The sequence below is a fragment of the Geotrypetes seraphini genome, chromosome 1 (assembly GCF_902459505.1).
Source record: "Geotrypetes seraphini chromosome 1, aGeoSer1.1, whole genome shotgun sequence".
Lineage (NCBI taxonomy): Eukaryota > Metazoa > Chordata > Amphibia > Gymnophiona > Dermophiidae > Geotrypetes > Geotrypetes seraphini.
In genome coordinates, this window is record NC_047084.1 from 373,330,668 (window position 1) to 373,346,552 (window position 15,885).

General features: G+C 40.9%; 1 protein-coding gene across 7 annotated transcripts in view; it reads right to left on the reverse strand.

Annotated features, from left to right (window-relative positions):
- The window catches only part of HGSNAT (heparan-alpha-glucosaminide N-acetyltransferase), a 141,221-nt gene that overhangs the window by 17,265 nt on the left and 108,071 nt on the right, over positions 1 to 15,885 (reverse strand). For all 7 annotated transcript variants that reach the window (XM_033915428.1, XM_033915382.1, XM_033915374.1 and 4 more), the window contains one exon: positions 3,080 to 3,150. In XM_033915428.1, the coding sequence (XP_033771319.1) occupies positions 3,080 to 3,150 (71 nt within the window). The remainder of the gene's footprint in view (positions 1 to 3,079; positions 3,151 to 15,885) is intronic.

Consider the following 15,885-nt stretch of genomic DNA (forward strand, 5'->3'; position numbering starts at 1 on the left):
TATTATAGAAAGAGTAGTCGGGGAAAAACACAAGGTCGGGAGTTTAAGATGCATGGTCAAATACAACATTATTAATAAATCCAAGATAGAGAATTATTACTCAAAAGCATCTTTGAAAAGGAATGTTTTAAATTAGTCTTAAATTTATCAATATTGTGTTCTTCTCTTAAATAAATTGGAAGAGAATTCCAGATTTGTGGGGCAGTAACGGAAAAGATAAACTGTCATCTAGTGTTGATGATCTTGAGAGAAGGAATTGTCAGTAAATGTTCGTTTGACCGTAGTGTTCTATTTGAAGAGTAAGGAATCAATGATTTAAAAATAAATGCGGGTGTTTTAAAAAGTATTGATTTAAAAGTGAGTAGGCATAGTTTATAAGTTATTCTATGAGATACCGGTAGCCAATGAGCGTTCTTAAGAAGTGGTGTTACGTGATCAAATTTTTTTGTTTTTGTTATAAGCTTGATGGAAGTATTTTGTATGATTTGTAGACATCTGATTTCACTTTGTGCAATTCCTTTAAAAAGGGCGTTACAGTAATCGATTTTAGAAATTACTAAGGAGTGGATAAGAATATTAAGTGATTTAGAGCAAAGATATTGTGAGAGGGAACGGATTTGACGAAGTCTGTAGAAAGATGATTTGACGATACTACCAATATGTTCGTGAAAAGTTAATTTACTGTCGAATATAACTCCTTGGATTTTAATGGTATTAACCAATTGCAAAGGAATATTTTTATAGTAATAGGGGCAATAAGTTTAGGAGTTTCTTTCCATGGGAAAAGCATCGTCTTTGTTTTTTCAATATTAAGGGCTAACCTATTTATATCTAACCATTGATGAATTTGTTCAAGTTTATTATTAATTGCTATGATATCCAAAGAATTGTTGGGATCCAAGGGGTGTAAGAGCTGAATATCATCAGCGTATGCAAATACATGAAAACCTATAGACTGGCAGACGGTCATCAATGGAGCAAGGAAGATATTGAAAAGTAGGGGAGAAAGAATAGATCCTTGGGGAATACCATGAGAAGTTAGTGAACTTTTAGAATTTGAATTATTAAAAGCAACAGTAGAAGTACGATCGGAGAAATAAGATACAAACCAAGAGAAAACTTGGTCAGTGATACCAATTGAATTTAGTCCGTCTAATAGAAGTTAATGATCTATGGTGTCAAAGGCTGCAGAGAGGTCAATAGAAATAAGCAAGACCGATTGATGATGGTCTAAAAAATAGTGTATTGAAGAAGACATACCAATTAATGAGTGTTCGGTACTATGATGCTGTCTGAACCCTGTTTGGTTCGGATGAAGAACATTAGTTTTTTCAATGAATTCAGAGATTTAATTAAAAACAACCTTTTCTGTCAGCTTCGCCATGAAAGGAAGATTTGCTATTGGTCTATAATTAGAAACTTCTTCCGAACTAATCTTACAATCTTTAATAATGGATCGAATAACAGATTTTTCCAGAGCTTTGGCATAGTACTTTGAGTTAAACTTTCGTTTATTAATTTTAAGATGAAAGGACCAAAGATCTCAAAGTATTTTTTTAGGATAAATGGAGGAATTAGATCTGCTTTGGAACCCTTAATATTGATGGACTTAAGTATGGATTCTAATTCTTTAAGACTAGGTAAATTAAAATGGGTACTTGTAGAGTATGATAAATTTGTGATAGGATGATCATGTTCAATTATAGGCTGCTGCTCTATGAAAGATTTTCTAATATTCTTAATTTTTTCAATAAAATGATCTGCAAGATCTTGAGTGGTCGGTAATGAAGTGTGAGCTTGTATTTGCTGTTTTTTTGTAGATGTTAATGAATTTAGTAACGCGTAAAGTACTGATGGATTTTTGGCTTTTAGTACTTTTCCCGAATAGAATTTTGCTTTTGTTTGGTTGATTTTTAATTTATAAGATTTTGAGTGTTCTTTAAATAGTTGTGTGTTTACATGTGTTTTATTTTTCCTCCATTTGCGTTCTATAGATCTAAGCTGTTTTTTCATAAGGGCGAGGTCGGCTGTATACCATGGGTTTTGAATTCTTTGTGCTGAGATTATTTTAGTTTGCAATGGAGCATGCTCATCTAATAATGTATTTATGGAAGAAACCCATTGGGTTAATAGGTCTTCCACATCAATGTTTTTTGAATCGGAGAAATCAAGCTTGAATGATAAACTAATTAACTCAAAAGCGAGGTTATTAAAATCTCTGATACTTAGCGTCCGATGTTCAGAGTGAGGCGTATTGTGGGAAGTAGTGTATGTTATAGAAATTAGAAAATGGTCAGACCATGGAACTGGCAAAGATGAATTTACAACATAGTTTGAAATTGAAGAACTAGATACTATAGCCATATCTAATATATGGCCTGCTTGATGAGTTGGCTGTATTAATAAAGGATAAAGATCTAAATAGTTAATTTGGGATCGTATAGTTTTGGTATAGTTGTTAGTAAGATCATCGAAGTGAATGTTGAAATCTCCCAAAATTAATGGGTTTAGTGTAAAGGAACCAAAGTCAAAGAGAAGAGATTGTAAATGATTAAGAGTTTCAGTGTTGATAGGTGGTGGTATGTATAATAAAAGTATGCCTGTTTTCGGCCTAGTTTGAATGGAAAATTGTAAATATTCAATGTGAGGGTTTAAGGAAGAATCAGTTTTATTTATTGATAAAGAATTACAAAAAATAGTAGTGGTATATCACCCAACTGTAAGGACTGCATACCTTGCCCATTCTCTGAGACATATATATATATATATTTCATGCATATTCAATTTGTGTTTTCCTGAAAAACAAGCTACAAGGGTTCCCCAGGACAAGGGGAAAACAATGGTTCTAAATCAGACAGCTGCAGCATTGTTCAACTGCAAAACAACATTTTATATGTTTGGTCACTACCCAGTGATCACACCAATTCCCAGATATTTTTCCCACTTAAAGGTTATTAAACAAAAAGTTTTCATCTGTCGAAAATTAAAAATGCAACATAATCATGCTTAACAAGTGAAAAGCACAGGACTAATATATTCAATCTCTCTAGATATCTTAGAGAGTAATCCCCTCACTTACCATAAATTCTTGTTTATTGGAATAAATCCTTCATTTTGTGAACATTTTGTCAATACAGCTGAAATGACACCCTAAAAACAGAGAAAATTGTGAGAGATTTAAATAAAACCTAAGTATACTGCAACGTAAGCAAAAAATTATGGATTTTACTAGAAAACAAAGCTAAAAAGGCCTATATGTGCTGGATTATTTTATGACGATTCCAGTCTCCCAGGACAAATACAGGCAAATCTCTACTGCTGTTTCACTTCCAATGTGAATAATTGGATAGTGTGGCCAGTGTGAATAATTGGATAGTTTTTACGAGTGATTGGGAAAGGATCAGCTAGGACTCTCTATATTTCAGAAACATTACCATATACCGTATTTTTCGGTCCATAAAGGGGGTGGAAAAAGGGGTGCGTCTTATGGACTCAATACACTGCACGCGCTCCCCATCTGGTACCTTTTTAGTGGTGGTGGTCCAGCGCAGGCTCCTGGAAGGCTGTCTGTGTCTTAGAAGAGCAACGCAGAACGCAGGAGCGCGCCCTTTGCGCTTCCTGCCTGGTTGCGCCGCTCTGTGATTGGATGAAGTCAGTTTCTAAACTTTTCAAAGATGCCACATTCTAAACAAAAAGGACAGTGTCTGTCCCGAACCCGTTGCGGTTAGGACATCTACCCCTACATAGAGATCAATCCTGGACTTTACAACCGCCTCCCCTAACCCCCGTGGAGTACCTGGAGGTTTGCTCGAGTCGTCTTCAGCTGGAGGAGTGGCTGGGAATTTGGAGTTGGAGATTTTTCTCCCCTCCAGAAGCCGTCCTGCCACTGCACCCTGTTCAACTTGCAGTCCTGTCAAGGGAACCTTGCGTAAAGTGAAAGCAAGGGAAACCCTGATTCAGGAGGCTTGACTCGGAGTTCAAACAGAGCAGGGAGCTCTGAGAGTCGGTTTGGTTACCGGCTCTGAAACAACAAAACCCGCGGTGATTACACTCGAGAGAATATGAGACTTTCTCAAGTGTTTGAATTCCTTGGTTGCCAGTCTGCTCAAGAAATTACCACCTTAGTAAGTACAGTGGATGCTTTGGGAAAATCATTGGATAAAACTAAAGAAAAATTTTCCACAGAAATTAAATGTGTAAAAGACAATGTAGCTGGTATCTAGGCTATAACTAATAACGGGATAGGCAAAAAATGTGATAGGTATGTGGGATCTCTTAGTGGAAGAAGTTAGTGGGGTGGGTCATTAGAGTAGGCAGACTTGATGGGCCGTGGCCCTTTTCTGCCGTCATTTTCTATGTTTCTATGTAAATAGAAAAATTGAACAGATGGAAAATTACAATCAAAAGTTAAATGTTCGACTTTTGAATTTTGCAAAGGCTTTTGGTGTGGTGCCTAAAGATATGTGGAAGAGATATTTAATTGAAGTATTAAAAATTTCCCATGAATATATTCCGCCATTAAATTGTATCTACTATTTACCTACTAAGAAAAAAAGTTGGTCCTACACCAGAAGTGGAGGTATTACCTCAAAAACTAGATGACTCTTTAAATGTTACGGAACTATTAGCAAGTAGATTGTCTGAATTCACAGAGAAGGCTACACTGCTTATATCTTTTGTTTTTGAACAGGACGTAAATGCTATTATGAAATTGGATTTTCGTAACCCTCAAATTTTGTTCCATGGGAAAGAAGTATGGACGTTTCCCGACATCATAAGAACCACACAAGAACGGAGAAAATTATTTCTCGCTATGAGAGCTGAGACATTAACTCTTGGGGCAACATTTCTTTTAGCATATCCATGCAAATGCTTGATAAAATACCTGGGAGTGAAATATGTCTTCTATACACCAGATCAATTACAAGCTTTGTTGGACTTGAAAAGCTTAGCAGCTGGGAAGGTTTAACGAATGGCAGTAAGATTAAGCCTATTCCTTTATTGGGTTTCTTTGGAGTTTTTCTTCACTCTATATTTCTCCTCCGCCTGAGTTTGTGGTCTAAGAAAGATTAACCTTTTTCTTTTCTTTAGTTTAGCTGTAAATTGCTGAACTGTATTTTGAAGTTTTTCATTTGTTTTTCTTGTACAAGAGTATATTCTGTGAATTATGTTAAAATTTCAATAAATAAAAAGTTAACACAAAAAACAAACAAACCATGTCATAAAATCTACATAATTAAACAATTTCTTCTCTGTCAACTAATAAATCACAAGATTACAACAGCAAATACAGTTAAGCAGATTCTTTTCTTAAAAAGCCAACTGAAAAATCACAAAAATGCAGTAACAGTTGAGTTTAACTGTTTCTTAAACTGAAACCGGTTTAGACACAGTCGCAATTGGCCCACCAAGCATTCCACATTTTAACACCAGCAATACATAGTCATTGCTCTAGTGTCTGCATAACTTTCATGCACTATTGAAATAGCTTTAGATTTTCAGATCATAAAGCTCTATTAGGCTAAATTATAGTTTCTTACCAAATACCTTAAAATACAAACACAAAACCATAATCAATTTCAAGAAAGAAATTTCTTAAATAAAAAAGTTTTTAAAAGCTTCCTAAAAACCATATTACGAACTTCTGATGTAATTCAAAACGGTAAATCAATCTAGATTAGAGGTGCCTGATAATAAAAAGATCCATTCTATTAGTGTAAGTGATCTAATTTGTTTTGGGGAGGGAAATTGAAGGTAAAATTGCTTTCTTAACGCATATCCTGATCCACCTACCAATAAGGAGACTAATTTCTGCAGATGTGATGGTCCAAATATTAAACTCTGTCACACAAAGCTTAAAATTTACCCTTGCGTGTATTGGCAACCAATGTAATTTAATACTATTTGATATAATTGTCATATTTTGAGATCGAAAAGATCACCCTAACTGCAGTATTCTGTACTGTCTGTAGTCTCATCAACAGTCCCTCTGCATATCCCAGGCATATTACAATAATCCATCAAAGAAAGTATAAGTGACTGAACTATAATTTCAAACACTGCTTTATCAAAATATTTACATACTACTCACAACTTCCTTAAAAGGCCAAAAATTTTCCTACTAACCAATTTAATCTGATGTTCCATAGTATCATGGCTTTAGACATACAAATCTCAAAGCTATGATGAAAAGCTGCATTTATCCAGAAGATGTCTGTATTAATATCCCACAAGAACCCATCATAGAAACCTGCATTATGGGGGCAATTCTATAACTGGGCGCCACAGGTTAGGCATTTTGATGCAGCACACCGAGCATGAATTCTATAATGGCATCTAGGTGCCAAGATTCCATTATAGAATACTAGCATTTAGTCACGCCCACTTAGGCACTGTCAATAGCAGACCTTTAACACATATCCCAAGTCTGTATAGAGAGTCCAAATTTGGGAAACTAAATGTGGGAACAATTCCGAGATCAACGTGCAAGTAAGTTTAACGAGCTGTTAAATCAATTGACTATTAATTATCGACATTAGTCACGCACAAATCCAAATTTGTAATGATGATCCATGCCCAAAATTCTCACATGTGCAACCCAAAGGGGGTGTAGCCACGAAGGGACATAAGAATTACACAAGTGTTACAGAATTTGAGGGTTGTGCACCAGGATTTACACCAGATTTCCATTGCTGGGCACCCTCACACCCAAAGTTGGGTGCGGGAATCCCTACTAGGCGCTGCTCTATCAAGAGCGCTCATTCTAGAATGACCGAGGACAGTGTGGCGTAGTGGTTAGAGCTACAGCCTCAATGCCCCGAGGTTGTGGGTTCCCCGTGACCCTAGGCAGGTCACTTAATCCTCCACTGCCCCAGGTACAGTAGATAGATTGTGAGCCCGCCGGGACAGATAGGGAAAATGCTTGAAGTAACTGTATGTAAACAGTTTTTGAGTGTGGTTGTAAAACTACAAAGAGGTGATATACAAGTCCCAATCCCTTTCCTTTCTTTTTAGGATAGCACTAAACACTGATTTTTCCTGGTAATCTAAGAAAATACTTTTTTTTTACAGAAAGGGTGGTAGATGCGTGGAATAGTCTCCCAGTAGAGGTGGTGAAGACAAAGACTTCTGAATTCCAGAAAGCGTAGGACAGGCACGTGGGATCTCTTAGGGAGTGGAGGAGAATAGTGGATGCTGTGGATTGGCAGACCGGATGGGCTATTTGGCCTTTGTGTGCCATCATGTTTCTATGTTTATTTTTCAGCACCATTTACTAAGGGCTCCTTTTACTAAGCTGCATTAGGGCATTAACACTCGGAATAGCGCGCGCTGAATTGCCACGCACGCTAGACTTAACGCCAGCATTGAGCTGGCATTCTAGTCCCGTAGCGCGCGGTGTAGCGCACAGTAATATCCTGCGTGCGCTAAAAACGCTAGCGCACCTTAGTAAAAGGAGCCCTAAATCTAGCCTACAATATACAGTATTCTTTAAGTTTTGTGAGTAATGTTGGCCCTGTCTATACCCCACCCATACTCCTCCCCTGTGAACATACCCCACCTTGTATTTACACACCAACCTCCCAACATCTGAATATGGTGCCTTACACTGCGCTCGCAAATTGGTGCACTAAGCTGATTTGCGTGCATAACTTAATTGTTTAACAAGACCAATTGGTGCCAATAATTGGCAATTAACAACTCATAATTGATGCTAAATGGCACTAATTAAAAGTTAGGCACAGCAGCTTTGTAGGTGCATTCTATGAAGTGCTGCGCATCAGTTCTGGTGCAGAAACATGAAAAGGGGTGTGGCCAGGAGAGGAGCACAAGCGGTTTACTGGCGTTCCTAGAATTTATGCACACTGTTTATAGAATACACTTGATGCATGCACAAGTTAGGCACAAGGCTTTAGGCCTGGCTTTGCTTGGCCTAAAAGGGTACGCCTTAAAGTTGCGACACGCACCGACACTCGGTGTGATTCTATAAGAAGCCCGTACCTTTTATAGAATCACACTGAGTGCCGTTCTAATTGGCACTGAGTTTTTGAGCACCATATATAGAATACGGCCATAAGTGAGTTGTGTGAGCCAGTTATAGAACAGCACCTGCTTAAGTCCAAGTTTATTCTGTCTTTGATATATCGCCCTTCAGGCACAGCCATATGAGCCGTTCACAGTCAGTTTTACAGTCTAATCAGGTATTCTAGTTCTTCTAATCATTTAAGCTCACAAATGATGTGTAAATGTCGGCGCCAAGTTATAGAATTAGGGGAAATGTTCTTTACGCATGGATAAACCAACTCTTTCTTGACCCAACAGCTTATTCTCTTGTGGGCTCAACTGGAACAAATATTTATATGGCCATGGCGCTATAAGCCTTCCTTTACAACTATCAATGGATTTCCCAGCCTATACATTGCATCCAGTCTTTGGCCAGAAATTTTTTTTTTTTTTTTTTGGGGGGGGGGAGTAGTAGGGCAGCAATTGTGGGCTCCAAGTCTACACACTAGATGACACTGTTGCACCATCACTGGGACTCCCTACTCCAACAGGTTTATAAATGCTATCACAGAATCCTCAGCCCAGCGAATGGAAAAGCTGACTCCAAAATCAAACCAGGGATCTCGGCATAGCCAGCACGTGGCATTACCACTGAACCACCAGACTGGCCCAAAAGAGATCATGAAAGATGTTTACCCCCTAATCTTTCAATGGTTTTTAGTAGTTTTCATAAAACTACAGACTTAAATCATGTCAACACTTAGATGAACCTGCAAATAACGCAGGAAGTCAGAAGCAGCAGATGATTCCCTTCATCTTCAAAATCCTCCTCTTCTCCATCCCCCCTACCTCCACACGCTCCTGCCCCATCCCCTCCTGCAAAGCGCATGTTGCTTCCCTTCCGCCATACCTGCTTCAGGGGTTATCATGCATCTGCTAAAAATATATAAAAACCAATAAAAATAAAGACAAATAGAAAAAGTCAATAAAGACTCACAGATAGTTATAACTATTAGAGAATAATATAATGCTTGCTCAGAGAGTGAGATAATGCTCTGATACTCAAATCTTCCGCCCAATGTGTGGCGGCGGCCAAAAAAGCAGGATGCTAGGAATTATTAAAAAAGGGATGGGTTAACAAGACTAAGAATGTTATAATGCCCCTGTATCGCTCCATGGTGCAACCTCATCTGGAGTATTGCGTTCAATTCTTGTCTCTTTATCTTAAGAAAGATATAGCAATGCTTGAAAAGGTTCAAAGAAGAGCAACCAAGATGATAAAGGGGACTGAACTATTCTCGTATGAGGAAAGATTAAAAAGATTAGGGCTCTTCAGCTTGGAAAAGAGATGGCTGAGGGCAGATATAATTGAAGTCTACAAAATCCTGAGTGGAGTAGAACGGGTACAAGTGGATCGATTTTTCACTCAGTCAAAAATTACAAAAACTAGGGGACACTCGATGAAATTACAGGGAAATACTTTTAAAACCAATTGGAGGAAATTTTTTTTCACTCAGAGAATAGTCAAGGTCTGGAATGCGTTGCTAGAGGATGTGGTAAGAGTGGCTAGCGTAGCTGGTTTTAAGAAAGGTTTGGACAAGTTCCTGGAGGAAAAGTCCATAGTCTGTTATTGAGAAAGACATGGGGGAAGCCACTGCATGCCCTGGATCGGTGGCATGGAATATTACTACTCCTTGGGTTTTAGCCAAGTACTAGGGAACTGGATTGCCCCCCATGAGAACAGGCTACTGGGCTTGATGAGCCATTGCTCTGATCCAGTAAGGCTATTCTTATGTTCTTATAGGAATTCTATGAGCGTCAAAGCATTTACCATGCCAGCTCGCACTAAAAACCTATACCACAGCTTAATAAAAGGGGCCCTTTGTTTGCTTAAAACAAAAGCTTGCTTAAAGTTTGCTTAAAACAAAAGCTTGCAAAAAAGACAGACAAATGTCTCAGTGGTGATCGGCAGCTATTGGGCCGGCTCCAGCTCAGAGTCTTGTTCCGGCCCTGTCCCCGCCGGGCATGCAAGCCTGCTCCGGCCCCTCCTGACCTGCCGGAAACATTTAAATCCTACTGAGGGAACGGCGCTCAGCCGTTCGGCGCGCCGGCTAAGGCGCACGGCAAAGGCGCGTGCCTTAACGTGCGCCTTAGAGAAGCGACTGTGCGGAGCTGAAGAAGCTCCCCTGCACTACAGCACCTTCTCCCCAGTAGCCAAGCACTGCCCTGAGTGGCCTATCATTGGGCGTGGGAGCCTGCCCCGCCACTACCATCTTACCAGCGCCGGGATTGCTCAAAATCCAGAGGGTAGAACTTCCCTTCATTACCACACTTTCCCATCAACAGCTAGTGCCTGCTCCGAGTCTCATCTCCTGACTTGCAAGACCTCCCCTTTAAGCGCACCGTCTGGTTAAATTGATAAATATTTGCATGGTTATTCAATTACCTTACTCCAGACAAAGCTATCTTACTCTCTGTTGAATACTCACTACATGATGGCTTCTTCAAATAATTATTTCTAATCTAATCTAATCTAAACCTTAGGTTTGTATACCGCATAACTTTGTTTCTTATGTTTTATTAGTCCTGTTACAAAAGCTGGTCAGCTGATGCACTATATTTTACTCCTATCCCAATCCTTATAAGGTCTCGTTCTCCTAACCTCGTTCTCCGACAATGATACTATAATACGCGAGTGTCTTCCACCTGGTTTAAAATTATTTCTCAGCCCAGAAGCAGGGGCAGAGGGAGAGGATTAGCCATCATTGTAAGAGATTCATTTGAGTCCACCCAGTGGCGTACCTAGGGTATGTGGCACCCGGGGCCCATCATTTTTTGACACCCCCCCCCCCCATCTATATGAAAAATATGATTTTTAGTACCAATCTACATATCGCACCACAAGAGTGTACCTAGGAAAAGGCTGCATCTTAAACACTGCAGTGAGCACTAGAACACCAACACATACATTGTAAAACTAAACAAGCCAGATCCCGCACAGTCAATTGGTCCTGTAGTCAATGCCAACTGAAAACTATGTCTTTTTCAGAACACACAGAACAGAGATACACCCTCGCCCAAAATGGAATAATCACAAACTAAAAATAGAAATATGTAGACAAAAGTTAAACTGATCCGCCAAGAAACCAGACCCTGGATACAATGCAACACCACAAAAAACAGTAACACATGTCCTCTAATACAGTGCAAAATATAAAGACAGTAGATGTAAATTTGAAAAAACTGATACATAACAATCACCACTTTATAAATTAACAAATAAAAATAAAACAAATAATGAGAAATAAAAAAATACCATTTTATTGGACTAATCCCCGTAAGCTCGGTCCCCATCCCCGCAAACCACCTGATTCCATCCACACAAGCCTTGAATTGTTTATATTAAAGTATAAAAAGAAACAATATTCTGTACAATTGTCAATTTATAAATCAGCGTCTTCTCCCCACTCTCTTCCCCATTTCCCTTCAGCATCCTCAGCCCACTCTCTCTCCACTTTCCTTCAGCGCACGCACATAAAAACAAGCAAGTAATTTTATATCATTTTCATTCTATTCATTCATAGAAATTAAAGTCTAGATAATGCCAGTCACATAACAAAACATGATTTTACAAAAATAATTCCCTGCAGTCAAGCCTGCAAGAATTACTAGATGTCTTTCAGCAGTTCCCCTCCCTCCCTCCCCCTTACCTTTGTGGCCAAGTCAAAATGATCTACCAACAATAAAATTTTAAAAACACAAAGCACGCTGTACGCAGAGAAAATGTTAATTATCATTTATATTCCGCGGGGTTTCAAAGAGGTCAAGGCAGATGACTTTATGCAATGTCACCTCAGTAACAACTATACAAAAATAGACAAATATTCCCCCTCCCTTTTTACTAAACTGCGATAGCGGTTTTTAGCGTAGGGAGCTGTGCTGAATGCCCCACGCTGCTCTCGACGCTCATAGGCTCCCTGCGCTAAAAAACTCTATTGCGGTTTAGTAAAAGGGGGGCCATAGTGCAAAATATAGACAGCAGATATAAATTTTGAAAACGGACACCTTTTGATCACTAAGTTGAAAATAAAATCATTTTTCCTACTTTTTTGTCTGGTGATTTCATGAGTCTCTGGTCCTTCTTCTGGTCCTTCTTCTTTCTCTCTCCCCCTGGCTCCCCTCTTTATTTCTGCCTTTCTTTCTCTCTCCTCCTGGCCCCCCTCTTTCTTTCTGCCTTTCTTTCTCTCCCCCTTGACCCCCCTCTTTATTTCTGCCTTTCTTTCTCTCCCCTTTGTCCCCCTCTTTCTTTCTGCCTTTCTTTCTCTCTCCCCCTGGCCCTCCTCTTTCTTTCTGCCTTTCTTTCTCTCCCCCTTGACCCCCTCTTTATTTCTGCCTTTCTTTCTCTCCCCTTGGTCCCCCTCTTTCTTTCTGCCTTTCTTTCTCTCTCCCCCTGACCCCTCTTTATTTCTGCCTTTCTTTCTCTCTCCCCCTGGCCCCCCCTCTTTATTTTTTCCTTTCTTTCTCTCTCCCCCAGCCCGCACAAAGCCATCGTGCCGATTTCTCCACTTCCACGATTCTTTCCCTACCCTCACCCCCAAGCCAGCAGCCGATTTCTCCCTGCTCCTTCCCCGATGTCCTGATGTCCTGAACTTCATCGGGCAGCAGCAGCATTCACAATTCACTGCTGTTGCCCGCTTCAGGCCTTCCTCTCTGTCGGGTCCTGTCTTCATGAAAACTGGAAGTAGGCAGGACCAGGCAGAGAACAAGGCCTGAAGCCGGCAACAGCAGCGAATTGTAAACGCTGCTGCTGCCCGAAGAAGGTAATGGAGCACCGAGGCAGTCCGCTTCTCCCCCCTCCCAGCCGAACCCCCGCTGACCCTCCTATCTCCCCCCCCCCCCCCCGTGAACCTTTCCGACCTTCCCAGCGAGAGCAGCAAACCTCCTTCGCGGCTTTCTCCTCCCTCCCAGCCGAACCCCCGCTGACCCTCCTATCTCCCCCCCCCCGTGAACCTTTCCGACCTTCCCAGCGAGAGCAGCAAACCTCCTTCGCGGCTTTCTCCTCCCTCTGCCGCGTTACTGATGACGTCATCAGTGATGCGGCAGAGGGAGGATAAAGCCGACGCTACTGGAGGGAGGTTTGCTGCTTTCGCTGGGAGGGTCGGAAAGGTTCACTTGGGGGAGAAGAGATAGGATGGTCAGCGGGGTTTCGGCTGGGAGGGGGGAGAAGCGGTCTGCCTTGGTGCTCAAAGGCCTGGCGCCATTACCTTTTTCGATAATGGCGCCGATGCTGCTTTCGCTGGGAGGGTAGGAGCGCGATAGGGACCGGGCCAGCTGTGCACCCCCCCCTAAGGCGGCACCCGGGATGGACCTCCCCCTCGCCCCCCTTGGTACGCTACTGCCCTGGGGAAACAGCCTGCAACAAGATCGCGCGATGCCAGAGATCTTTGCCTGCTTCGGCTGTTTCCTCCGCCGCGGTCCCGCCCCTCCTCTGACATCAGAGGAGGGGCAGGACCGTGGCGAGGAAATAGTCGAAGCAGGCAAAGATCTCTGGCATCGCGATCTTGCTGCAGGCTGTTTCCAGACGCGACACCCGGCGCAGGGGGGAGAAACTGGACCGGACCGGGAGCACCCCCTCAGGGCTTGGTACCCGGGGCGGACCGCCCCTCCCGCCCCCCCCTTGGTACGCCACTGAGTCCACCATCTTAGCTTCGAAATCCTCAATGGATCTAGAAATTTTTTCTTGTAAACTCTGGTCCGAACAGCTTGAAGATGGCTTAATTATTATACTATTCTATATTCCTCCTAAGAAATTATCCATTGCTAAGGAAAACTTCTTTGAATTCTTCCTTACTAACTCATTAACAGGTCCCTATAACCTACTGACCGGCGATCTGAACATCCACCATTAGGGTGACTCCAAAGACTTACTATCCTCTATCGCTTCCCTAGACTTCTTTGTGCCGGCCCCAGAAAGGACCCATCAAAAAGGTCATCAACTAGATCTGGTAATCTTTCCCTCCAAAGAACTAATCTATCCCAAGATCATCTGGGAGCATGCCACCTGGACTGGTTCTTTATGGTCAGACCACCGATTATGTAATTTCCAACTTAACTGGCAAGCTAGACGTTCCCCAACCAATCCCAAGGTGGCAAAAAGGAATAAGAAAGTGGTAGCCTCTAGAGGTTTGGTAAATCCAGTGGAATTTTGGTCATATTATGACATCACTTCAAGCTCAGATTACTTCTTGGTAGATTCCTGGACCAACACGAGTATGCAGATTTTAAACAAAATGGCCCCCATCAAATCAAGACAAATGAGAAACAAAAATTTGGAAGGCTAGTTTGACGCCAAGCTAGGAACAGTGAAACGGGGAGTTACGAAAACTTGAAAGACAATGGCTGAAATCAGGAGATAGTAAAAAGGAGAGAAAATTGGAGACTAAAATTAAAAGAATACAAAAACTAACAACATTAAAACGTACTAATTCTTATGCACAAAAAATTGGTTCTCCAAACACCAACATTTTAAAATAGTCAACAATCTTTACGACATACAGTCCTTTTCCCGCCCTACCCTAAACTCCTCACAATCAGCCGATACTCTGGCTGAATTTTTTAACAACAAAATCATCAACCTGAGATCCATCCTATCGGTCGCTACAACCAATCATTCGAACTACCCAGTTGCCCAACACAAAGACGTACCTAGGGTAGATATGACCTGGAATAATTTTACTGTCCCTACCTGGCAACAATTCTGCTAATTTTATTCAAAATATGCTGATTCTTACTGTAAATTAGACTGTTGCTCACCAAACATTATGAAAGTTGCTCCAGTCGCCTTCAAAGCCAAGTTACATAATTGGCTTTCTTCTCTTCTATTGTCAGGTACTTTTCCCGAGGTCTTAGGTCAGATTCTGATCACACCGATTGTAAAAAAATCCCAAGGAATCCATTAAATTGACATCGAATTACAGACTTATCACGAGCATTCCCTTATTTGTAAAGCTGATGGAAGGTTTGGTTAACCAGGATCTAGTAACCTATCTGGATAAATTCAGCATACTACATAATAACCAGTCAGGTTTTCGTTCCGGGTTTAGCGCTGAAACAGTTATTGCCTCATTGCTAAATTCCCCTCCATAGCTTATTTAGTCAGGGTACAAGTGCACTAGTCCTGAAATTTGATTTAAGTAATGCCTTCAACTTAGTCGATCATGTTATCCTGATTGACTGTTTGGAGTCAATTGGACTTTCAGGCAATGTGTTAAAATGGTTTCAGGGTTTGTTTTGAGTAAATGTTCCTACCAAGTTTATAATGACAATAAACAATCCTTCAGCTGGGTAAACTCGTGTGGAGTCCCGCAGGGCTCCCCCCTATCCCCTACCCTGTTTACCTAGCCTCATTGGGGAATCTATTACAAAGTTTAAAAGCTGACGACATCACTATAGTTTTTCCCTTAACAAACCTGACTTCTGAGACAAAAAATCATCTGGCATCTATTTTAAAGCAAATTGAACTATGGATGGCCAAATTCAAATTGAAACTCAACTCAGAAAAAAACAAATTCTTTCTGGTGAGTCTGAATGATAAAATCAAAGATTCATCAATTTCCTTAAATGGATAAGACTTTCCTATTGTCGATTCCATAAAAATTCTGGGAGTGACTCTGGACCACTACCTTACTCTAGATGCACACACTGAGTTACTAGTCAGAAAAGGCTTCTCGACATTATGGAAACTAAGAACCATCAGAAAGTACTTTGATGCAACTTCATTCAGTTTACTGGTTGAGTAGTGGCTCGTGGCCAGCAGGCTGTTTATGGGATGATAATGGAATGGATGTCAGGAGCATGATAGTGCAGTAAAAAGCGCCAGTTTTT